This window comes from Dromiciops gliroides, chromosome 5 (assembly GCF_019393635.1).
Source record: "Dromiciops gliroides isolate mDroGli1 chromosome 5, mDroGli1.pri, whole genome shotgun sequence".
In the NCBI taxonomy this organism is placed as follows: Eukaryota; Metazoa; Chordata; class Mammalia; order Microbiotheria; family Microbiotheriidae; genus Dromiciops; species Dromiciops gliroides.
This window is the reverse complement of record NC_057865.1, coordinates 79958990-79985801: the sequence shown is the minus strand read 5'-3', so window position 1 is coordinate 79985801 and position 26812 is coordinate 79958990. Positions and strand designations below refer to the sequence as shown.

General features: G+C 39.4%; 1 protein-coding gene across 1 annotated transcript in view; it reads right to left on the bottom strand.

Moving 5' to 3' along the window:
• The window catches only part of ADARB2 (adenosine deaminase RNA specific B2 (inactive)), a 682058-nt gene that overhangs the window by 60910 nt on the left and 594336 nt on the right, over positions 1–26812 (bottom strand). The window contains 4 exon segments of the mRNA XM_043968556.1: position 24383; positions 26188–26223; positions 26225–26278; positions 26280–26303. Coding sequence (XP_043824491.1) covers position 24383; positions 26188–26223; positions 26225–26278; positions 26280–26303 — 115 coding nt within the window.

Sequence of the window (26812 nt, the reverse complement as noted above, 5' to 3'; positions counted from 1 at the left end):
TCCTAAGAAGGAACAGACTAGCTGTTTCTTATGGCATAGATGAATGACATGGATTTGTATGGGTTGGCCTGTGGAATGGACTCCCAGAGGCCAGCTGCCTTCCAGGTTCCACTTCTCAAATCTGGCAAGTACGAGTATATTGCACTTACCCAGGGCTTGCCCTATAACGATGAAGGTGAAGCTGGTTTTTAGGTCTATGAAAGAAGGTGTTTGCTTATGTGTATGGCATGCTCCTTCCTTCCTTTTCTGCATCTTTCTTTCCCATTCTTAGATTCTGCCCCCACTTTCTCATTCATCAAAGCTTATTCGGAGCAAAAGCTAGAAGCTCAGTCAATTCTCTAGGACTTGATAAAGATGGGTGATTTCATTGGAATGGGGGCTTCCTTTGCTGGCAGATTTCTATTCCTTCATGCTCTGGTGAATTCTTTTCTGAGTTAATGTCATCACTCAGACTTTTCCTTGGATGGCTATTAGGTGTTAAGCCTCTGTGAACTTAACCAGGCATGTCCCTGGCCCATTCAGCACCTGCATATGTAGACATACATAGAGGATGGGAGCATGGGCTATATGTATGTTCACTTAAGGAATCCTCATCAGCCCACCTGGCCCACCCTTATGCCAATATTTGAAATCTTTTTATCTTGGTAGGACCTGCCAGAGCTTATAACCTGCAGGAACCACCACCAGGACCACTGTTAGGCTCTAAAGAGAAGGATTTTAGTAAAGTATTGAATGAAAAAGTATTTTAAAGCTTCTTATTTTGTGCCAAACAATGCTTCTCAACACCAGGGATGAAAATACAACAGCAAGACAGTCTCTATCATCAAGGATCCTATCTCTTACTAGGGAAATGAGGGACTGGTTGCCAGGGAAGGGTGTTTTGGTTTATAAAGTCATAGATAGTGATGATGAGGAGAAATAGAGAAGAGTTGACCTACCCTTTCCACTATCAAGGGAAATATTGGCTTGATTATGGATCCAGAGATAGAAGAGGAATGTGGGGAGGGGATGGAGAATAGGCCCAAGTTAGATAATGAGAAAGTCACTCAGGTACAATGGGAAATATGGGTGAGTGTCATCTAGATAGAGTGAGCTATGTAACAGACTCATCGGTCAGTATAACGTACTCCTAAGGTTCCAGAACTGAAAGGACTAAGTCCTCCAATTATTCACACTAAACGACTATTAAGGTTTACACAGGTAACACAGCACTTACATTTTAACAGGGGACAAAGTCTTCTCTAGCAAGGATTTGCAAAACACTCTACGTATATTATGTCATTTAATCCTCACAACAACCCTGTGAAGTAGATGATATTATGATTGCTCTTTTGCAGATGAGGAAATTGAGGTGGAGAGAGGTTAAATGACTTGTTGGGGATACAAATACAATGAATGAAATGATCTCTAATTATAAGGACCTTCTATTCTACCAATGTAGCCTTGACTATCCTGGTCCTCACTCTGGATGTTCCCAATCCTGTTACAAACAAAATCTTGTGGTTCTACTTTCACACCTTAACCTCTCTCCCCCATTTATTAATCTTCCTTCCACCAAAGGTCTATTCTCAGGCCTAGTGTAACAAAAGCTCTGTCTGATCTACAAAGCTGGGAAGGCTTTGAGTATGGGTCCGATAACAGACCTGCCATGACAAAGACTAGCCCGGCTAATTTCAGAGAGGATTGTGGCCTGATCATCCAAAGGATACTGAATTTTTCTTCATAGCAGAAGAAAGTCGTGAAGGTCCACTAAGAGGGTATAGGGAAAGGAAGTTCATACTCTGATGGACTCAGAGATCTAGGAAGTCATGAAGTCTTTCCATTGTAGGTCAATAAATATCTATTGATTAACAAAAGTCTGAGGGCGCAAGAGTCATCCTTTCATAATATAGCAGGTGTTAGTAAAAGGGGTGTGTGTATATGTGTGTGTGTGTGTGTGTGTGTGTGTGTGTGTATTGGGGAAGATGATACAAAATAAATCAATCTATAGTCTCAAAGAATCCACAATCTAGTGGGAAATAAGATAATACTACTGTATGTACAATTATAAAATGGCATATGTCAATATATATATATATAAAAGGTCATCGTTCTAGAGTTAGAAATGACTTTTAAGGTTACCTAATTTAACCTCCTCATTTTATAGATGAAGGAACTGAGGTCCAGGGATATTCAATGACTTGCCTATGGTTATATAGGCAGAAAGATTCAAGGGGAGAATTTGAACCCAAATCTTCTGATTATACTCAATTTTTTTTTCAGGGCAATGAGGGCTAAGTGACTTGCCTAGGGTCACACAGCTAGTGAGTGTCAAATGTCAGGCCGGATTTGAACTAGGGTCCTCCTGAATCCAGGTCTGGTACTTTATCCACTGTGCCACCTAGCTGCCCCTATGGTCTTCTGATTATAGAGACAGAGCTCTTCTCCTCTCTCCTCTCCTTTCTCCCCTCTCCTCCCCTCTCCTCTTCTCTCTCGTAAACTGCCTTAAAGTACTTTATAAATACTCTCTTATCATAATTACCAACTCAGGGACACTGAGGGTTACTTACTGAGGACATCTGTTGGGGCAGAAGATAATTATAGCTGTAATCCTTCTCTATCAGTGTTTTCCCGAGAGAACTGGTCCATTCCCTGGCACCATGCTAGTTGTAGTTGAGGACATAGGTCTTGGATGCATGGCCACTGCCCTAAGAAGATTATCATCTAGGTAGGAATTCAGGACTGACATGTTTGGAAAAATCAAGTGCTAAATTTTAAGTTATTCTTTGTTAGAAGCATGGAGAACTAATAAGAAAAAAGCTTCATGAAAGACAAGGGGACTTGTGTTTGGCCCTGAAGGGTTGTTAGTATTTGAATAACTGGAGAAAAGCAGAAAGAGCATTTTAAGTGATAGAAAGTAAGGGAGTAAGAATGAGGCAGGGCAGTATTCAGGTCTGTAAGGTGATGGGCCTAAGTGGTGCAGAGGGAATATGGGATGAGGAGTAGTGAGATATAAAGTTGGGGAGGTAGGGTGGAGTCAGGTTACAAAGGGACTTCCTAATTAGGCAGAGATCACTTGGGCATTTTTCTAGATATTTTTCTGACCCATAGAGTTTATACTTTTCATAAGGGTGTCTAAAATTTATCAATTAAAAAATAAAATGTGACATGAATTAGGTATATAGTGAAAGAGTATTGAAGTTGGTACTGGAGGATTTGGGTTTGAATTGCAATCTGGAAATTTACTACCACCACCACTACCAGCAACAGCAGCAGCAGTACCACCACCACCACACCACCATCACCACCATGTTGTTTTTCAGTCACTCAGTCATGTCAGCTTTTTGGGACCATAGTGCACCAACACCATGCATGGGGTTTTCTTGGCAGAAATACTGGATTGGATTATTTTTTCCTTCTCCAGTGGATTAAGGCAAATAGGGATAAGTGAATTGCCCAGGGTCATACAGTTGGTAAGTGGTCTAGGCCAGATATGATGTCAGGTCTTCTTGACTCCAGGACTGAACTTATCCACTGAACCACCTACCTGCCTCCACTACTACTCTGTGACATTTGGCAACTCCTTTAACTTTTGTGGGCCTCAGTGTCTTCAACTGCAAAATAAGAGGATTGAATGAGATGATCTCAAAGTTTCTTTGCAGATATAATCCTATGATGCTTAAGATATTGAAGAAGAAGCATCATCTCATGAAATTCTATTTGCACAGAGGACTGGGAAGGGGAAAACCATTCAAACACAGAGGGTAAAAAAGTAGGACAGCTCAGAAAGAAGTGCTAGCAACAATTCCTTAAAATAGTTTTAAAAGGTTAGAATCTTCCTCCTTCTTGTATTCAAATAAAATTTAATGATTCAATTCTAAAATTCATTTTCTTCACGTTCTGTTAAAACATTCCTTAACAGTGTTTACATATATATTTATATATTTTTTCCATATATTCATACTTTTATTGGAGCATAAGATCCCTGAGGGCAGGAAGTATATTTTTCTATTGAAACTTTCCTGTGGCTGAGAGTAGTACTTGTCTTATAGGAACTTTCAATGAAGTGATACAGATTGCCTGAAATAATCCTGTCTTTGATACTATGAGGTCCATGTGACTTCCCCTTTGGTTTGCAAAGTGCTCTTTTCTCTGCCAGGTCAGCTTTATAAGGTGGATGAAGACCTCCTGCTGTTTTTTAAGTCTGTTTCCTGCCAAAGGCAGTCTATTGCTGCCAGTCTTGCTTTCTTATTTGAAACAGAGAGGCCCAAGGGGAAAAGGGACAGGAATAAACACTGTCATTGTTAAACATTTAATAAAAACCACCTGCTGAGTGTGTGCATTGTCCAGATGTTGTGCGTATTCCATACCCCAAATCTAGTGTTTGATTATAAACAATTTTATATCACTCCCTGAGTGTTGTTAAGGTATGCAAGACTTGTCTTTTCAAATAAATTGTAAACTCTTTAAAGGCAGGACTAATTATACTAAGTCACAATGGATAGAGCTCTGGGTCTGGAGTTAGCAAAAACATGATTTCAAAATGGCCTCGGACCCTTACTGGTTGTGTGACCCTGGACAAGTCACTTAACCTCTGTCTAGGTTCCTCAATTGAAACCCCTCCTGGGTCTATTGTGAAGATTAAAATGAGATTAATTTTTGTAAATTACTTAGGGCCTGGCTCATAGTAGGTTGCTTAATAAAGGTTTCCTTTCCTTTTTTTTTTTTTTGGTGAGGCAATTGGGATTAAGTGACTTGCCCAGGGTCACACAGCTAGTAAGTGTCAAAGCGTCTGAGGCCAGATTTGAACTCAGGTCTTCCTGAATCCAGGGCCGGTGCTCTATCCACTGCACCACCTAGATGCCCCTAAAAGTTTTGTTTTTTGGTGAGGCAATTGGAGTAAGGACTTGCCCAGGGTCACACAGCCTGTAAGTGTTAAGTGTCTGGGGTCAAATTAAACTCAGGTCCTCCTGACTCCAGGGCGGGTGCTTTATCCACGTCACCACCTAGCTGTCCCGCCTTTCCCTTTTGTTAAAATGCCTAGCACAATTCATGGCCTGCAGTGGGAGCCTAATTTGGACTTGGGTTTCTATCTGGAGCTTTAGATGCAAAAATAAATCTCCAGGCCCCCTAGACAAACACATGCATTTATACAAATACACATGAACTAAAAAAATTTAAATTTTTTTTTTCCATTTTCATTTTGGATTCAAAAAATAGTAGAAAAAAGTGATGATGGGAGAGAATGGTAGAGAAGACCAAGTGAGCAGTGAGGGAGAGAAGAGAGGAGAAAATGGGGAGGACAGGAAAGCTATGGGCAGAAAAAATGGGTGGCAGGAATTGGTGGAATAGCACATTAACATATGATAAGCAATTATTTCTTATTACTAACTAAGCTAAGAAAATCTTCAAAAGATGGGGTCTATACATCAATCATTCAACAAGAATGAAGTACCTACTGTGTGGCAACCACAGGCTAGGCAATGGTGATATAAGTACAAAGAATGAAATAACTCCCACTCACAATTGAGTTTATATATCAGGCATTTCCCTGTTGGGGAATGGGTCTAGCAAGGTTGATTAATACTGGCCCCCATGCAATCTCCACACACAGCTTTTTAGGGCTCATATTCCACTGTGAGGATATTTAAAACCATTTTAAATCATGTTGGAATGGGATTTAAATAGGCCATAAAAGACCAGTCATTCACCTGCACATTTTCCCATCTGCCCTGTTGCTGATGTCTTGCTTCTCCCTCCTGGGATTAGTCTATTTTGCCACCTGATCTCTAGAACCCCAATGCCAGGCATTGGGGGATTTTTAAGCCATTCAATTTTACAACTGGCCCTGGGGCTGAGTGGCTTGGGCTTGGGGACTGAGTGAGTAGGAGTTTATATAGCCCATTCTATCTAGGCAGCACTCCTAAAGGGCTAATCCACTTAAGTCATCTAGCCTTCTGTTGTTGCAAATGGACACCCTTCTACTCCACCTTCTTCTGTGTCTTGCTCAGGGCACAGTAATCAAATTAATACCATTGTACTTGAGTTTGGAAAGGGAGTGTCAATGGGTTGTCCTATGGCTCAACCCATCATTTTGAGACTCTTTCCCAAACCAAAACACCCTAAAAGTCAACATTTACCTATTTGCATTTTCCTACTTGTAGTAAAGTCTATTCTTTTGTTGTTATCCATTGGGTTTAGCACAATGCCTGACCAAGTAATACTTCTTTCCTTCCCCCTCTCCTTTCTTTCCCTTTCCTTCTCTTTATTCCCCTTCTTCCTTTCCTCCCCTCTCCTGTTCTTCCGTCCTTCTTTCCGTCATCCTTTCTTCCTCCCTCCCTTCCTTCCTCTTAGAATGTGACTGATATCATAGATTAATGGATGTCAGAGCTGAAAAGAAGTTTTAGGGATCATCAACTGCCTTACTTATTATTCCTTGAATTTGACATTCCTTCTCCTTCCTGCCTCTGCTAGTTGGCCCACACCATGTCTCATGCTCAGTGATGCAATCTGTCTTATTTCAGCCTCTCCTTTAGGCTCAGTTCAGGGACCACCTCTTCAGGACTGGTCCTAGCTCCCTCCTTTCTTGATTACCTGCTTATATTCTACCCTGCCCCACAACTCCTATCCCTAGTAGAATGGAAACTCCTTGAATACAGGACTATTGATGTTTTTGTTGCTATATTCCCTGAACCTGGCACAGTCCTGTAAACAATGTGCCAATTTAGAATATTTGCTTAATGGAAATTAATTATTGGCTCTATTCCCCACTCTTACCTCCCTTTACTAACAAAGAAACTGAGGGCCAAAGAAATTACTGAACATGGGATAGGGGCCAGAGATTGATCTGGACAACTTAATTTGTGCCCCCCTCCTGAACACTTTTAGTTGTTAATTTTGTTTTAAAAGCAAAACAAAATAAATAGAACTCAAATCACCTCCTCTCTTTCTCAACTCCCTTAAACCTTTTATTTTCTTAAATAGAGCTAAACGTGAGGCTTTAGAGATAGGTATAAACACAGCTTGGTTCTTTTTTAAAAAAACCAACAGTTCAGCATTTTGACCAAATTTATATTCAATTGTTTTTTAATTCAGACATCTCCTTGACAAAGTTTTATTTCCTACCAGCCACGTGGAGCCTGTGGTCCTTCAGATAGGAAGGGTTCAGTAGGCTGAACTGATAATCATTTCAAACCAAGCCTGATTATGTAGGGTCTGAGGGGGAAGTCAGAGCTGCTTACCTATTATCTCTTGTCTGAGGGACTGGGGAGCCATAGCATTGCTGCAAAGGGCAGTTGAATCAAACAAAAATGCTGATTGTTCAGAAACAGTTAATGAGGGAGATATTTTCTCCTTGAAAGAATTTTGCAGAAAATGGGTTACAGTGAGGTTAGGAATTGAGAGTAATGGGACTATCTTTCTTGAAAACATCATCAATATTTAAATTTAATATTAGTGCCTTTTAAATTGGGAAAGAAGTAGCCATGTATTTGTGAGAGCTACAGCTAGGAATATTTTACATGGGACAAACCAGTGGAGATCGAGGGATTGTCCAAGGTGATAGAGCTGGAGTTGGCAAGAAGGTATTCTAGGTTGAAGGAAAGGCATGAAAAAAGGCATGGAGGGTAGGAAACTATAAGGTATGTTTAGGAAATTGGTAAATTGACTAATTTGAGTGGATCAGAGAGTTTCAGTAAAGTTACAATAGGATAAAAGGTTAGATAAGATCATAGATGTAAACCTGGAAGAGACTTTTGAACTCATCTAACTCCCCCACTTAACAGAGGAAGAAATTAAAGTCCAAAGCAGTGGTGATTTACTCAAGTCACACAATTAATAATCAGCAGATCCAGGATTTAAACCCTGATCCATTGATTTTTTTTTTTAGTGGGGCAATGAGGGTTAAGTGACTTGCCCAGGTCACACAACTAGTAAGTGTCAAAGTGTCTGAGGCCCGGATTTGAACTCAGGTCCTCCTGAATCCAGGGCCAGGTGCTTTATCCACTGTGCCACCTAGTTGGCCCCTGATCCATTTATTCTTCATCCAACTTCTTTCTTTTGTACCATTGTGTTGGCACTTGAAAGTCAGCCTGAGGAGTTTGGGCAATTACTTGGGGAGCAGCTGATGGCTCTTGAGAGACATGATGAAATGATGTTTCAGCAAAATCAATTTTGTAGTTGAATGTAGGAGAGATTGAGAAAGAGGGAGAGTAGATTCAAGGGAAGGGTTTCTAGTTCAGCCAATATTATAGTGTGGGATGATGTGACCTGAATTATGTGGTGTTGACAGAGATGGGTTGGCAGGAAAGGATGAAATAAAGGAATTGAGGGAATCAGTGGATTTCAGTGGATTTGGTGACTTAGAAATAGAGGGTGAGCATGAAGGGAGGATTCAAAAATAACTTAATTTTTTTAGCCTAAGTTTATGGGAGAATGATGGTGCCATGAACAGAAAAAAATAGAAATATATAAACTGTCACTTCACCAAAGCTTTCAACACTTTTGAGGAAGAAGGAATGGGACCACTGCCTCCCACCAATTCTGTGATTCATGGAGTAGTCTTAATTGTTAATGAATAACATCCACAGACAAGTATATAAACAAAATGTCTATCAGCTGGGATTCTATTAACCAGATCACAGCACATATTTATATTATCATTGTAACTGGTGTTTGTAATGAAATTCCTGATAAAATGGAGGGTCAGGAAATGCCTAAAGCATCAAATGGACTAAAATATTTTCATCAAAGTGTAGTGACACTGATGATCCATATATGGTACACAAAGTACCAATATTTTATGTGCTAAAAGTGTCATGAAAGACCTTGTTGAGGATATGTGTGATCAGAAGAGGGGCAGCCAGCATGGAAAGAATCTGTTAGATTGGGAGTGGAAAGCACCTAGCTTTTCTTCTCTCCTTTGCATCTTATGTGACCTTTCTTGGCATCATTATCACACCCCTCTAAACAGAGGGCTAACCTAAATGATGGTGCCCTCTCCTTCTCCAGGTCCATACTGAGGATCTGATATGACTAGCTAACCTTTTAGCAAAATGAGGACAATAGATGGGAGGCTCAAGTAGTCTATTGGTAGCCTTCAGCTTCTAAAGGAAGAGCATAACAGGAAAGAATGTAACTGAACAAGTCCTATAAATAAACTACTGCTTGAATTCCAGTGCATTGGTTGAATCCTTATGATGTATTTATGGGGAATCCTGGATTGGAATCACAGTTTAAGAACTCATAAATAGAGTGATGAAATTCTATGTCACTGCCCAGTCTGATACAATCATGATTGCTTCAAAATATTAAAGTATGCATGATGGTGCTCTGCTAATTAGAATATTTAAATGTGCTAGATAACAGAGAATTAGAGTTAGTATGTGGCATAGTGGCTAGAGAACTGACATTGAAATGAACAAAACCTGGGTTCAAGTCCCATCTCTGACAAATTGCTAGCTGTGTGACCCTGGGCAAGTCCTTAACTTCTTGGGGTTCTAGGCATTTCTCTAAGACATTAGGTGGAGGGAGGCATTGACCTGAACGACAGGAGTTTCCTCACCCAATATTTCCCTTATAGCATTGAAATCATGGGACGAAGTCTTTATCCCTTACTATACTAATAGCGATAGTAGATTTCCTTTAAAGGAAGACTAAATGTTTCTTCGATCTGACTAGTATATCACTCTGAGTATAACGGACCAAAATGAGGCACATAATTGATTATATAAATAATATGCAGTTGAGTTGTCTGCTAAATAGCCTTTGATGAATAAGGATGGTTTGTGTAAGTTTGAAAAATGAGACCTTCTGCATGAGTAAGAACAAGGAGTTTGAGCACAGTGAATGGTATTGTTGTTCCCTCCTGACAGAGAATGAAAGTAAATGGAAGCTTAGAAATTTTAAAAGCAATATTAGGTCAATGCAGTGGTGTTTGATACAAGGGGCATTTGGAGGGCCTAGTTCTGTGGTGTTCCTCACAGAAAGGGGATTTGTTTTTCATTGAGATGAAGGAACAGGAGATAGATAAAAAGTCAAAGCACACACAGAGAGAAATGGATTGATCAGCCAAGGCTTGCAAAGTTCCTCTAAAATAGCAGTTCTTAATTGGCTGGAGGTTGAGGGGAGGGGAGGGTGTCTGTGAACTTGGATGAGAAAAATGTATCTTGATTTTCAAAAGTTTAGCCTTTCTAATTGTTATTATTATTATTATTATTATTATTATTATTATTATTATTCTGAGGAGGGTTCCAGAGGTTTTACTAGGCAGCCAGAAAAGGTTAAATACCCCTATTTTAAAGTTCAAAAATTGAAAAGCTTTCCATTCTTCCTCATTCTTTGCCAATTCTTTAAACATTTCCAAGGATGAATTCCCTTGAAATCAAGATTGAATAGCAATGATTTAAGTAGACACAGTCTCTGCCAGCAACTTCATATTACTGCTTCAGCAGGACATACTAGTAAGAATGAGATAATTGCAGCACTCTATGAAAATGGTAAAGCAGACTTTAATTGTACAGCAGAGGGGGCAGCTGGGTGGCATAGTGGAGAAAAGCACTGGCCCTGGATTCAGGATGACCTGAGTTCAAATCCAGTCTCAGACACTTGACATTTACTAGCTGTGTGATGCTGGACAAGTCACTTAACCCTCATTGCCCCCCACCCCCAAATAAATAAAATTGTATAGCAGTTATACAATACTTGATCCAGTAAAAACTGTATCCCTGAAATGAGATCTCTTTTAAAGGTTGAACACACACATGTCAATCACCCACAAAAGTGGATATGTTTAGGTATGTAGTGAAAAATTATATTAGTGATAGGCTCACAGAAATCGGATTTGGGTTTGAGGTACAGTTTATGTTCTTACCAATATGGTGTAATCACATAAATTGTTTTGTTTTTGTTTTTTGCAGGGCAATGGGGGGTTAAGTGACTTGCCCAGGGTCACACAGCTAGTAAGTATCAAGTGTATGAGGCTAGATTTGAACTCAGGTCCTTCCTGACTCCAGGGGTCAGTGCTCTATCCACTACACCACCTAGCTGCCCCAACACATAAATTATTTTTTGCCAAAGAAAAGAGCATGAATGAGTGGAAGGAGTTTCCGGGTATTCTAAATACTGATATAATCACAGGTTTAGGGTTCTGCAAATTGATATATAATTGAATCTAGCTATAGAAACATCCCAGACAAGGTTAAAGACAAGTTAATGCCCAAGGTGTTAAAAAGTATGAAAAATATGGATAAAGTGAAGCCAGATTTATTTCCCAAATCTAGAACTATAATGTGTAATTTAAATTTCTAAATGTGGGTTCTAATCTGTCCCCCCTGTTTTTTTTGGGCGAAACTGACTAAAATCACTGATAAACAAGTTTAGGTTTTTAAGGGGTTTATTGAAAGATAGTAAAAGAAAGAGAAAGATTGAGAAAAGATTTCCTATAACCTGTTAATCCTAAACTTCCTAAGCTCCCATTTCTTAAGTCAACTGCCACCATGCTGATCTCTTGCAGCCAAAGCATCTGCTTCATGCTCCCCTCCCAGAAATAGGAGTTTTCTCAAGCTGATTGGCTAGTGTCATTCAAATTCATTAAGTACCCCTTAAGGTACATGTCAGACATGCTTGCAATCTAGTATGGCCAGTCGCTCTTCCCCAACTCAATCAGCCCAGATCAATCTTCAGGTGAACCCCTGAGTTCCATTATCTTGACACAATAAGAAATAGGGGGCACCCCTATATTTTTATGGTTAGTTTTTGGATGCATCCCACTAAACACCTACTTGAGGTGCAGAAGAGAATGAGATGTTTTGGTATAAGTTGCTCCAGTAATATCAACTTCCGTTTTTCAGGAACTTTAAAAGTTATGAAACTTAATTATAGAAAAAAACCGTTCATGTTGGTTTAAGAAGAGTTTAACTACGTAAGTCTTTTGAAGTGGTTGTCATGGAAGGCAGTTTTAGAATCTGGTCCTTTTTCTATCTTGTTCTATTTCTGCTGTGTAGGCTCTCCTTTTCCTCTCCAGGTTCTGTACCTAAACGAAGCTTTTAGGAAACATCTCCTAAATGTTCTGTCCAGTCACTAATAACTGTCAATATCCTGAGTTTCAGCAAGCATTCATCAGTACCTATTATGTGCCGAACTCTGTAAGGACGACTAGATGGTATAGTGGGTAGGACCTGGACTTGGATGCAGGAGCACCTGAGTTTGAATCTGCTACAGGATGAGGTCTATGGCCCTCAGCAAGTCTTTCTTAGTCTCAGTTTCTTTCTTGGCCAGAGGAATAATGATAGCACCTACTTTATAAGATTGTTGTGAGGATAAAATGAAATAAAATATTTAAAGCACTTTACAAATCATAACACTCTATAAATGCTAGCTATCATGGATAGGGTTTTTTTTGATGTAAGAAACAGCATTTAGACACCAAAGGGATGGGTGATTCCCTTATTCAGAATTACTTCTGTGAAAAAGTACAATAAATAAGGGAATATTTAATGTTTACCTGCCTATCCTATGGTTCTCATTCGTTTCTTGTTCTCTATGTATGTATATATGTATGTATGTATGCACACATGCATGCATGCATATAATCTATTTTGTCTATCCTATCCTATCTTATCTATCTCCAGTCACAATAAATGAGGGACAGGACTGAACAAAACCAGGGGTAAGAGGAAGATCTCTATATTTGGAGTAAAATATTGGGTGGATTACTTGATCTCGTTTGGACCTCAGTTTTCTTATCTCTACAATGAGGGAGATATGACTAGGTGATCTGTAAGGTCCCTTAAAAAGCTAATAATTCTAGAATGATGGATAAAAAAATAAAGAATGGAGCCAGATCAAAGGCACATGGCTTTTTTGTCATCATCTGTGCTAGGAGAACCAGGTTTATGGTTCCAATTTCTATGAAAAAAAGTACCCTATTGAATTTCTCAGTGCCTTCTGTTTGATAAAAATGATCATTATAGAATTTTGATGAACCACTTCATTCACTTTCCATTCCCTGAAATGGGCAGCCTGAGTTAAAGAGAATCTCTATGAGCTTTGATCCTAGGCATTTAGGAACTCTACACTGTCAATTTATTATATTTCCCCATAAAGGTAAATAGCACCAGTTTTATGGAATGACATCTCTCCACCTCCTCTGGAAGTCACTGATCATGTAAACCTAATATTGAAACAGACTGTTTTAGTTCTTCAAAAAGCAGTTTCATAGGAGTTCTACCCAGTATCAGATACCCTCCAAGCTGGAAGAGATCTTGGAGGGTGATATGACCCAAAGTCTGTCATTTTAAAGATGAGGAAACTGAGTCTAGAGAGTGAAAACAATTTGTTCATAGTCCACGCAATTAGTTGATAGAACTCGTAGATATTCACATCTCTTCCAGTTCAATTTCTCTACAACCTGATTTGTGTGTGTGTGTGTGTGTGTGTATGTGGAAAAAAATAGCATCTCCAAGGAAAGAAATGGAAGGGTAAAGGAAGCCAGTACTCATTAAAGAAGGAATCAGAAAATTACATAAATTAGAATGAGGATTAAATGATTATATCATTATGCATTTATATATAGCTATAGAGATATACACTATACTATCCTAGGGGTCTTGTACAGAATCATCGCCAACCATCTATTTTCTAGTACTTTGTCCCTTCTAGTTTAATGATTCAAGTATGGGGCTTCTACCACTTCCCTTGGGAGAGACTATTCCACAGTTTAATAGCTCTCACCATTAGCAAACTTTTCCTGATATTCAGCCTAAATGATCTTCTGCTCAATTTCATTCCATTACTCCCATCATATCTTTGGCAATTCCGATCCCTCGTTGGTGTTTACATCCTTTGAATATTTGGAGAGACTATTATTATCTGCCTACAGCCCAATCCCTTAGTCATTGGTTTATCCAAAAGTCAACATTATGTGCTTTTAATCTTTCCTGTGATTCAATCTGTCCCCCTCCTTAACAATTTCTGTTTCCCTTCCTGAATTTTTCTTTAATTCAATAACAATCAAGCTCATTTAAGAATGTCTGACTTGGACCTGAGGCTGTTAGAAATGTAAAGGCCTAGAAAAAAAGACAAGAACAACTAGAGGAGAGGTTTTCCTGAGGATTTTTTAGTTCTCACTTAGTCCAAATGAAAAAACCCCACAGCCAAACCAAACCTCCAACTACTTGTCTCAGTATGTCTAATCCCCTGCCTCCCCATCCTTGAGGGACCTTCACATCTTAAAATACACCAAATAATAATTTCATGAGCAAACCAAGTTTTGCATATTGCATATTTATATTTGCAAACTAATAAAGTGACAAGATCTATAAACTTTGAGTAGACAAATAAGTTTTATATTAATATTTATAAATATATGCACATGCACACACAGATATACATACATATATTACATATATATGTATGTTTTTGTATTTCTTCTCAAAGTTTGTCAAGTCCCCTCCCCACAAAATAACAAAACACACTTCCCTTTCCCCCCTAATTTTGCCAAAATATTTACAGTTCTAAAGTTGGGTACCTTTCAGAACAATCGGTTACTACATTACTCTTTTTATAGTAGTAGAGGTCATGAGATGAGGAGCTAATATACAAGATATGGGCAAACTATGTCAGGAAAAAAACTATTTATTATACTGAGTCCCGAAATCAAATGATGCAAACCACTGTTAATTCTGCCCCTGTGATCTTTTGGAGATGTTATATCTGTTTGTCATAAATTTAATGCCATGATTTGGTGGTTTTTCACTCATGTCTGTCTCCTAGGGACCCCATTTGGGGTTTTCTTAGTAAAGATACTAGAGTGGTTTGCCATTTGCTTCTTCAGCTCATTTTACAGATGAGGAAACTGAGGCAAACGGGGTGAAGTGACTTGTCCAGGGTCATACAGCTAGGAAGTGTCTGAGGGCAGATTTGAATTAAGGAAGATGAGTCTAGCCACTGTGTCAACTTAGCTGCCACATAAGCTTTATTATCCCTTTTTTATTCAAGGAGGAGGAGGTGGTAAGAGTATGGAAATGGCTTATGCTTACTTGGTCTTCCCTTTCCTATGACTGAGTGGATGGAACAATGATACAGCCACGTGAGAGGAAGTACATTTATGTTTTGTGTCACTTCTAGCTTGTTTTTTTGCATATTCTGCTTTTCAGGGTCCCCCACCTGCAGGTACTCACTGCTTTGATACTGCCATCTCACTAGTCAGGGTTCCATTGAGGAAAATGCTTACCTGGGTCTATCCAGTGTTGGACATGGAGTGTGAGTGTGGGCAAATCACTTAACCTCTCTGAGACTCCTTTATCTGTTAAATTAAGGGATTTGGATGAGAGGCTCCCAAGGATCCTTCCATCTCCAGTTCAAATCCCCTAGGGTACAATGGTCCTGGAAGTAATACTTGAATGCTTCCAACCTTTCTTGATAACTTCCCAATACATCACAGGATCATAGAATGATAAAATGGTCATTTGGGTAGTCAAAACTTGATAGTTAACCACCTTGTATTTATTTCATATTTATCTGTCTATACATGTGGTCTCTCTTGACAGAAAGGAAACTCTTCAGAGAAGGGATTGTTTTACTTTTTGTTTTTGTATCTTGGGCACCTAGTACAGTGCCTGGAACATAGTTGGCACTTAATAAATGCTTGGGTTTTGTTTTGGTTTTGTGTTTTGTCTTGTTTTTGTTTTGTTTTGCAGGGCAATGAGGGTTAAGTGACTTGCCCAGGGTCACACAGCTAGTAAGTGTCAAGTGTCAAGAGGCTGGATTTGAACTCAGGTCCTCCTGAATCCAGGGCAGGTGCTTTATCCACTGTACCACTTAGCTGCCCCAATAAATGCTTGTTGATTGATAAAATGGAACTCTGGCAAGATTCTAGGTGCTTCCATTCTTTAACATATTCCAGAGTACCTCTATAAGTTTATCCCTTCATTGTTACAATGAAATTTACCATCAGCTAGGTCTACAGGATAACAAGAATTAGAAAAGTGAACCATTAATTCCATTCATCAGTTTGGGCCAAATGAGACCAAATGACCATTTGATTTATTTTCCCTACTGAAATTGAACCGTTTTTTGACTGACTTGGTTGGTGGGGTTTGGAACTGAGCAAAAGCATTCATAGACTTCTCCCTTCTCTCCACAACTGCGCACCTCCAGACCAGGAGGCAGCTGGGTGATATAGTAGATAGAAGTAGGTTTGGAGTCAGGAAGACCCGAGTTTAAATCTGCCCTCAGACATTTACTAGTTTGCATCCTGAACAAGTCATCTTAACCTTTGTCTGCCTCAGTTTCCTCAATGTAAACAGGGATAATAATAACACTTAAGTACTTAGAACAGTGGCCTGGCACATAGTAGGCACTTAATAAATGCTTGTTCCCTCTCACCCCTTGCAGATTTCAGTTCTATATCATAATAAGAGGGTTGGACTGGGTGATTATAAGGTTCTTTCTGCCTCTGACATTCTCTGAGTCTGTCTTTGAAAAATTAAGAGTTGAGGGCTAGGTGGAGTCACAATCAGCAGCGTTCAGAGCATCTTTCTAGTCAATGTGGAGGGATTCTTAACCTTTTATGTGTCATGGTGGGTTTTGTTGTTTTGTTCTTTTTTTTTTTTTTTGCGGGCAATGAGAGTCTCAGTGACTTGTCCAGGGTTACACAGCTAGTAAGTGTCAAGTGTCTGATTTCGGATTTCAACTTAGGTCCTCCACTGCACCACCTTAGCTGCCCCAGAATAATGTATTTTTTTAAAAATCATTCATTGAAGGAATAATAAACATCAGTTAGAAGTTAGTGAAATAAAGAAGCATTTTTTTTTTCCTATCAAGGTCACTGGCCCTCCTGAAATTTACCCAAGGATCATTTGAGGCGTCTATGGACATCATATAAAGAACCCTCCGGTGTTATGTTTTGAGGAATTATAAAGTAAAACTCCCTCGGAACCTGAATTATTCTTATGTAGACTCCAATGTACTATGAGTTAAGACGTCCTCAGACATTAAATGAGATTAACAAGAGAGTTTTGAAGAACCCAACTTATAAAGTAGTATTGTTTTTTTTTTTTTTTGGTAGGGGCAATGAGGGTTAAGTGACTTGCCCAAGGTCACACAGCTAACAAGTGTCAATTGTCTGAGGCTGGATTTGAACTCGGGTCCTCCTGCATCGGGCTGGTGCTTTCTCTACTGCACCACCTAGGTGCCCCAGGTAGTATTCCTTAATAAAAAACCTAATATAACCTGAGAGGCATAGCATAGATGGGAACACAGAATAGATAGACCTCAGAATCAAGAAGACTTGGGTTCAAATCCCCCTGCTGTCTGTTTGACTTAGGGGCAATCACCTAACCTTTAGTGCATCAGGTAACTCTTAAGATTGTATATGTTTCTGGGCAGCCCTGTTAGAGGGAGTTGCTTCTCAGGAGTTGTCATACCAAAGAAATTGTAGGTCAAGTTGTAAAAAAACCCCTCACTCTCTGATATCCCCTCACAGTGTAGTTATAAAGGGATTCTACTGTACATTGTCTGTATTTATGTTTAGTACAGATATTAAATGTCAAAGGCATACCCCCTTAAGGAAAAAAAAAACAAGAATGACAGAAAATGATTGGCAATTAATGGTTTGAGAAATCTGTTTGTCTCCCCCTTTAGGATGGACGAGGCACCTCACTCCATTAACAACTCAGTCTCCCACATCAAAGAAAAGAATATGAGGAACTGGATTTGATTGCTAAGCAGCCCCTATTCTTTGACTGTAAGTGTCTGACATGAAGGACTTCTCACAACTAACAAAGCCAGGAATAATGAGAATATAAAGCCAGCATTCATGAATTAATTCAAAGGGCCGAAGACTTTAAATGGAGCAGTTTTCCTCTTGTAAGCAGCAAACTGATGCCTTTGCATGTGTTCTTAGTCCTATGTTCTCGGGAAGTAAAGTGGGAAGTCACATTTTGTAAATGACCGAAGTGGAGGAAGGACTTCATTAGGAGTCTAACTTCTTTTGAGGATCAATGTATGCTTTGCTTATGGCTTTATGGATCTTCTGACCTGTAGGGAGTTTGGTGTTTTAACTGATATTGTCTGTTTCACTGATGACAGATCAGTGATAACACGATACACATGGCCCCAGCCCCCGAGTTTACCCATGCTTCAGTCAAGAATGTCCACTCATATGATAGGTTCCCTGGCTAAGAGTTGGGCCTCTCTCTTCCTCATTTACATAGAGTCTACCACTAAAAGGTATTTTCTCTTGCCCCTGATGTAGCACTGCTTAGTACCTTTTGCACCCTCCATGATGCTCACTGAGCACCCTGAACCTCTTACCTGCATCTTTGTGACAGCAGGAGACTGCCACCAGAAATCCTTACCCTTTCCAAGGGCCCTGTTTCCACCTTTTATCCCTTTCTGGAAATTACTGCTACTGCTGTTTATCCTTCTCTAAACTGTAGATCCTTTTGTTCCCATTTCCCATCCCTTCTTCTCTCATCAGAGCTCACGTCTCTCCTTGCTGCTTGAATAATTCTCTGGTCCCACTCCTTACACTCTTTGGAGACCTTGTCTCAGCCCCTCTCATTCTTTAATTCTGACTTCTGCTAGCAGAGCCTTGTCTAAGAGTGGTGATAACAATAATGATAATAATTTTGTTGTTATTATTATAGATACCATAGTAACTCACCAAAGAAAACCCTCTATATTAAGCTCTGAAATAGATGCTAAGGAGACCATGACAGTGAAACTATCCTATATTGGATTATAAGTTAAGGGACCTTGGCTTTCACATTCAGTAATAGGATGCTTATCTGATAATCTATCGTTCTTGTGTTCAGTTTGGGGATCTACATTTTAGGAGAGACTGTCAAAGTGAAGCTCATCTAGACAACCCATGTCTTCTATGGTATTGTGAGGATCCTTAACACTATATGACATGAGGATTAGCGGAGAATCTAATTGAGGATCTTTAAGAGAGGAGAAGACTTTGAATATTTGAAGGGTTATTTGTGGAAGAGAGGTTCTTAATTCTATGGATCTCTGCAGGAAAAAAGAATATTTCTTAATGATTCAGTGTGTGTGTGTGTGTGTGTGTGTGTGTGTGTGTGTGTGTGTGTGTGTGTGTGTAACTCAAGTGGAAGACACCAAGAGACAGATTCTATTCAATATGAGGTAGAATTTTCTAAAACAATCAATAGGTATCCTAACATAGAATGGGCCATCTCATGAGTAGCAAGTATTTCAGTACATAAAATATTCAAGTAGAAGACAGATGGCCATTTGTCATGGACACTGGAGATATATCAAAAAGATGTTGAACCAAATGACCTTTCAGGTCTCCTCAGTGCTGAGATTGTATCATTCCTCTCATTAAAGGAGATTCAAGAGGTAGCTCCACATAAAACATTCACCCCATTTCAGCCACAACCATAGGTGTGGTGATGCTTTTATGGAGCACGAAGAATGGTATTCCAAGAAAGCAAAGAAACAAAGTTATTGGTCCTTTTTTTTCCCTTTCTTTTGATTGAAGTTTTTTTCGGCAACTAGACTTCAGTAGAGATTAGTCATTGAAAGGCCTGTTTGTCTTCTCAACAATGCAGCAATACAGAGTATTTGGGGTATTCTGGTGTGCCCCAAGGGTAGGAAATGGGGAGGCCTGATGTCCCATCATTTAGAGTTGGAAAGGATCTTCGAAGAGCATCTTAGCCTATTGTGTCATTTTACTGGTGATATCGAGGACGCAAGGAGATGAAGTATATTTCCATGTGCCACAGAGATTGGTAAGTAGCAGTGGGAGGATTGGAACCTACTCATCTGATACAGATCTAGTACTCTTTCTGGACCATCAGACTGCTTGCTCTAAGCAGAAAATTGTTTTTCTCTCTTCCTCTTTTATGTACGCAGTCAATTTCTAAGATAAACTGCACTTATAAAGGCAGAATTAAGCAAAGAGTGGCATATAGATTTCTCCTACTGCCACAGCATTTGCTAGTTAGCCAGTTAACATTTATTGTGAAAAGCATCTGGGACCAACTCTCTCCTTCCTATATCTCTTCTGCTTGGCTTCAAGGGAGGCTACATATAGTAAGGGTATCAGTAGCATCTTCCTGGTGCATAATAGTGGGAAGTAGAGTATGATCTAGCCCCCGCATTTTATAAAGCTCAAATTCACCAGTTTAATTTAAAGGGCCTACAATCATTGCCAGTCAATATTTCTTATTGGCTTAGATGTCAGACTTATGAATCTTACTATGCCCAAAAAGATCCATGGAGACATATCATCAACTTTAATTTCTCTGTATTCTACTTAGCAATTAAGATCAATTCATTGAGATACAGATGATAATTTGCCATCTTTTATCACAGCATGCAATTGCTATTTAGGGGCTTTTTGTCCAATTCATATCTTGTTCTCCCCCCCACAGGAGACATATGAAAAGACCTCTCTGTTTGATTTTAAGATCAAAGTGATTGTCAGCTATATAGGAAAGAAAGCAAGAAAATTGGATTGGGAGAGAAAAAACTATCTACTAATAACCTTCCTCTACCAGGCCCCTGTGAAGATGAACTTTTACAAATGCTACTCAGGTGATGACAAAAGATGTTTCTGACTGTATTTAAACTGTCAGGATTTATCAAGTGTAAATGGGAAAACAATTTTTAAATACCAGCTTCTTCGTGCTCGCCATAATGACTTGATTTTTTTTCTCGAAGTTAGGAGCATGCTATGGACAGGATAATAGACAGAAATCTTTAGTGTCTGGTAATTTTCATTGTAGAAAAGAATGCACTCATGGATCTTCATAACTCAACTTTCAACATTAGATTAGAAAGAATATAGTGTTCCATCATTAAGAAGCTGGGATTGTCTCCATGTTTCCTTCAAAAAGACCCTTTGCCCACAAGCATTCTGGGGGTAAGTCACTTTGACATGTGGGTTATGAGCTAGTCTAGGAAGGTTTCATGAAGTTTAACTGTAACAATAGGTTAGGCCTTTGATATAGGGCTTGATTCAGTCATAAAGTAGAAATTTTGGTGACTGAAGTAAATTTACTTGTGGGGGATGTGACCTTGTTCTGGGAGCTATTTCTCCCCCATGGTATCCAAAGGCTTTCTTAGAGCTTTATTTTCCCTCTTCTCTTCAGGCAGAAGATATTGAGAGACACCTAAAGTACTGTCTTCATGGGTGCCATGTGATCTAGGATCCATACTCTTGTTTGTCCATTGTTCCTATCCCGCATGTGTACCTCAAAACTGATGGAATAACATTTCTCTAGTTCACCATGTCCCTTCCTACTCCCAATCTAAGAATGATCCAGCTGGACAACTGGCTTCTCCAGCTTTTCTTCCCACCTGTGCCCACTGCCCTAATGATTACTTTTGGCCTGCCTACCTGGAAGATAATAGTTCAAAGTACATTTTGGCATTGTTCAAAAACTGTACTTTTCTCTTAAATGTCCCTAATTTTTTTTATCAGTACAAAACCTTTCAATACATATGTTATCTGGTTTATAACTGAGTTAGAATAAGCAACAAACTGATCAAATTCATTCAAATAACCGGTCAATATGAATCAACCAGTTTGAAAGGTTACTACAAATAGGCACAGAAATAATCACCAATGGTTTGAATACAAGTAACAGATAAGGTATTTATTATGTAACTAGTTGTTTTTAACATAACTGATAGGATTAGATAATATTCCCCCCGACCCCTGAAATGGAACCTTGTATATAACACAATCTTGATTGTCTATCGATTGCCTGCCCTCTTTCTTCCCTGATGTCATGATCCCTGCACATAAAATAGAATTTTTGTGGGAGATGAAGATCTAACCTAACCACTCACTGCTCTTGGGCAAATGCTGGTAGTCCTTCCTTATTAACAGCTCTGCTCTTCTGTGGGAGCCAATCTGGATATAATAGTTAAAGGGGGTGTGATGTCAATGATTGAAGCTTCAGGAAAGTGATCTTGGCCAGGACATGCTTGTGAAAGAGGTTGTTAAAAACTAAGCCTTTCAATCCAATTCGGGAAGTGTCACGAAAAATCTTTCGGGCCCACTGCCCTAATTATTCTTTTGGCTGCCTACTTGGAAGTAAGAGTTTGTTAACTTTTTGTGTACAATACATTTTGCATGTTCAAAACTGGTATTTTTCTCTAAAGGTCCCTAATTTTTTTTATCAGTACAAAACCTTTCAATACATATGTTATCTAGGTGATGATATGTGGTTATCCATCTAGGGAATTCCAGAATCTCTAAAGAATCAAGCTTGTAAGTGATGTAGACATCACTAGTGCATGCAAAGAGGCTGCAGCATATCTCCAATGATGACCTTCATGCAAGGACTGGCATAACATTGTGATGAAATAATGAGATTTAAGCAGATACTCAAAGACCCACGTGGAGATTAATCTAGACTGACTGAATCAAGTGAGAGTGATTAACGGCTGATTAGCCTACTTCAAGTTAACTGGATTGTAATCACACCTGAGAACACCTTCAGAACCAATGGATTTGATGACGCCAACCAATCAGCTTGAAGCAGTGTGTAAGGACCACCTCGTTTCCAGACTATAAAAAGCTTCACAATCAGTTTGCTGGAGAGAGTTCTGATTGAAGCAGGCTTGTGGCAGAGGACTTGAGGAGGAACCAGACCAGCCTGAAACTCTAGGCTAAATAGGCTTTTTTCTTAACTTTCTGAACTCCATGGGAATATCTATATGCTTTAATAAATGTTTAATTGCCCAAGGACTGGTGCTAAAGCCTCTAATTAAGGTGACCACGATTTAGATTTTAAACATCACAACATAAATGATCTTACTTGAAACATGAATGGTCAAAACTGTAGTACCAAGTGCAACCTTGGTACCCATGATGGAGAGGAAGGCCTCTACAATTTGGGTAGATCCTCTTGGAAGGGCCAAAACTTAAAAAAAAATGTCATTGAGTAAAGTATTTAGAGCAGTCAGCTCCATAGGTGGTGGAGGGGAAGGGATATATTAGATAGGTGATATAAAAACAAAATATATCAACTAAATTTAAAAAACACTCAACATTGTTGTGAGTTCACATGACAATGTATACAAAGTTAAACTTTGAAGCATCATCTCAATGTCAGCAACATTGTTTTTGCATGTAGGAGTGGTATAGATCATCAAGCACATTACTGGAACTGTCAGCTGGGATGCAAAATTGTATTTTCTTGTTGCTCTTAATTTTGTTGTTGAGTTGTTTTTCAGTCACATCTGAATCTTCATGTCCCCATTTGTTGTGTTTTTTTTGGCCAGGATACTGGGGTGGTTTGCCATTTCCTCCTCAGCTCATTTTATAGATGAGGAAACTGAGGCAAACAAGATGAAGTGACTTCCCTAGGGTCACAAAGCTAAATAAGTGTTAGAGGCCAGATCTGAACTCAGGAATATGCATTCTATTTATTGCAACCAACCTAGCTCCCCTTTGTATTATCGTTAGATGTTACAATAATATATCATAACCACACAGTGGCTACCTCCAGATTTGCAGGTGCTTGTATTCATATGGGACAAATATAAAGATCATTGGCTGGATTCTTTTCTTTCTATCCAGATTGTTTTTGCATCTGCAGACTCCAAACTTTAAACTCTTAGAGTAGGTTTATAACTGAGTTTAGAATAAGCAACAAATGATCAAAATCAATCAAATAACTGGTCATTATGATATCAACTGGTTGTGAAGAGGTTTACTACAAATAGGCACAGAAATAATCACCAATGGTTGAATACAAGTAACCAAAAGGTATTTATTAGTGATGAGTTGTTTTTAACATAACTGATAGGCTTAGATAATAATTCCCCCCACCCCTGAATGGAACTATGCATATACACACAATCTTGATTGTCTATCACTGCCTGCCCCTCTTTCTTCCCTGATGCCATGATCCCTGGCACATAAATAGAATGCTATCATGGGAAGGAAAGCTTTCAGCTAGGCTTTTCCTCGCTAATTTGGAGTCTGACATAAATCACTCTGGTGGTAGCATAAGGGAAAACTGATAAGTCAATTCAGGCCATTTCTAAATCCCAGTGGTAGAATTACTTGCCTTCCTCTACAGTGGCCAGTGCCTGTAATGAAAGGGGCTCTTACCTTTCTTCTAGTTAATGAATATTCTGGACTAAAATGTCCTCCTGTGTCCATCCCTGAAAGACAACTGTGAAATAATGAGTGGTATGGAGAAGGAGTGATTGAAGACACCTGCCAGGAAAAACTTCCTCCTTTGCCATCCTGTACTAGGCAGACTTGTTGAGCCTAATGTGATGAATGCAAGACCCGTAGAAAACCAGGCAGAAGAAATAGCAGATGCGATAATAGATTTTCTCTCCTCTGTAATGATCATCTCACATCAGGACTTTGGCATGGGGATGAGAGGAACTATTATGCTTTGACCCTTCCTTGCCAATGTGGACTATGTCTTTTTCCCTTAATGACGCTTTGGAAAACAGAAATTATGGAAACGAGCCATAGGCATTAAAGCTCTAAGTGAATTTGAGGTTCAATGAGTATACCCCATTCATTTTACAGAGGGGGAAACAGACCTAGAAGAAGCAAGGCTAAAAAAACCAAAGTTATAAATAGAAAAGCCACGAATGGAACCCAGACCTTCTTCCTCCAATCTGTTGCTGTTTATGCAGCTAGGTGGCATAGTGGAAAGAACAATGGACTTGGAAACCCAAAGACCCCAGTTTGAATCTTAACTGAGAAACTTATTGGCTCTGAGACCTTGAGCAAGTCATTAACCTCTTTCAGCCCCAGTTCCCTCCTCTGGAAACTGGTAATGATAATTGCACTAGATGATGAGATTATTGTGAGGACAAATGAGATAACATGTATAAAGTGTTATATGTATATAATGCATGCGATATATATGTATATATGCATACACACAAAATATACACAATATGTATATATCTATCTATATACATACACAAAAATATATACATTAGTATATGTATGTTCATATGAGATGTATATCCATCCATCCATTCCATCTATGCTAGCTATTATTATATCATAAAGAAAATTAGCTAAGGAAGTAGAGAGAAGAAGAAAAAAAGAATGGAAGAAGAAAAAAAATGGAATATAAAAATAATAATGGCCAGGCAAAGGCAGAAAGGCATTTCCATATGGGTCTGCAACTGTTCTGAAGCATGGTAAGGAATGAGCAGCTTCTGAAGGAGTGACATGCTATTTCCTCTCATGCACACCCCCTTCCCTTTGCTGCCCTGGCTCATGCCCTTTTCCCCATTCTCACCTCCCCCAAAGCAAGTGCTGTCTCCCACAGTGCCTCTCACTCTGTACAAGCCTATGTGTGCTGGCTGCTGCTGAGCGAGACACACAATACCACTTGGCCAGTGGGGAAGGAGAGAGAGCTGCCCTAAAACACCATCAAAACCCCCTCCCCTTGTCACAGAAAGGTCATTTGCACCCGGGCTTTCATTCACCTGTGGAAGTGGCAGCCATCTGCCAGGCTCCCGATGGCAAAAAACTGGGCGGCTGAATGGTCTCTTTATTTATTTGTCGCAGAACTGAGAGTCCAAGGTATCAGGGCTCACTTACTGGGGGGGGAGGGGTGGGTGGGGAAAGAAAAGGAGATTTGTTCTTACCTATAAATCCTCATCAGCTATTTGGTGACCTTGTCTAACCTTAGTTTAATGATGCCAGCTTAAAAAAGAAAAGACAAAGGACCTCAGCCGTAAACTTTTCTTTAGAAAGAAAAGGGAGGGGGAGAAACGTTCAATATAATAAGAAAACCAGTTGCATATTTGCTTTATCTTTTATTGTGGGAATAGAGATATTTGCATAATTATTTTCTAAAATGAGATTTTTTTTGAGACTTTGCTTTAACTTTGGGGGCTCCTTTTCTTTTTCATTCTTTCTGCTTGTTGTCTTTTCAGGCCATTAAATTTCCTTACTTGTAAAATGAAGATGTCAGACTAGATGCCTTCTAAGTTCTTTATCACTCTAGAACACAGTAATCCCCCATACTCTTTGAACTAATCCAGTGCCATTGAGTATGTGTATCAATTTCCTTAACCAAAACTAAAGATCTCCCTATTGTGTGAATTATTTGGACTCCATCTACTATCTGGCTGTTTTTTCAGTATAGGTTATTTATATGCACCAGGTAAATAATCATCTTTCCCATCTAGGATTGAAATCCCATCATAAAAGGAGAAAAAAAAATGAGTTACCTTTGTCATGACAATTCCTGCCAGAGATTTGTGGCGGGGCATGCATGGAAGCCAGGTTGTCCGTCAACTCTTGAAACTTCTGTGTGACCAGACTGGTACACGGAATCAGCAAACTCCTGGAAGATACAAGCACCAGGATCTTTTTAAACATGGGTGAGAAGAGCAGATGGTAGATGGACAGTGAATTGTCCACTTTTGACCCTCCTTTCTAAATTCAGTTCCTTCTGTGAGGACCACCTAGAGCATTGGGGCTGGCTCTGAGACAATGAAATTCACCCTTGTGAATTTCCTGTGCCATTTTAAGAAGTGGGATCCATTATTGTTCTTTCTCCTGCCCCAGAAACCTTGGCAATGAAGGTGATTTTGTGTAGCATTGGTTCATGTCAGTGAGAAGAGATCTCATCAATCTTTCCTGATGTGGTGATGGAACAGGGTAGAAAGTGAGTCTCTTTGGACATTTCCTGAGGAGGTGGACAACAGGGAGATGTCCCAAGTAAACATGAGGCTCGTGTCTTGTTAAGAAACAGATCAAACCTGTCCCTCCCAAGTGGGATTGCTGTCCCCCTCTCAGATGTAGCCCTCAGGCTAACTTTTGTAACATTTATCAAAGTATGCCTTTATTTCA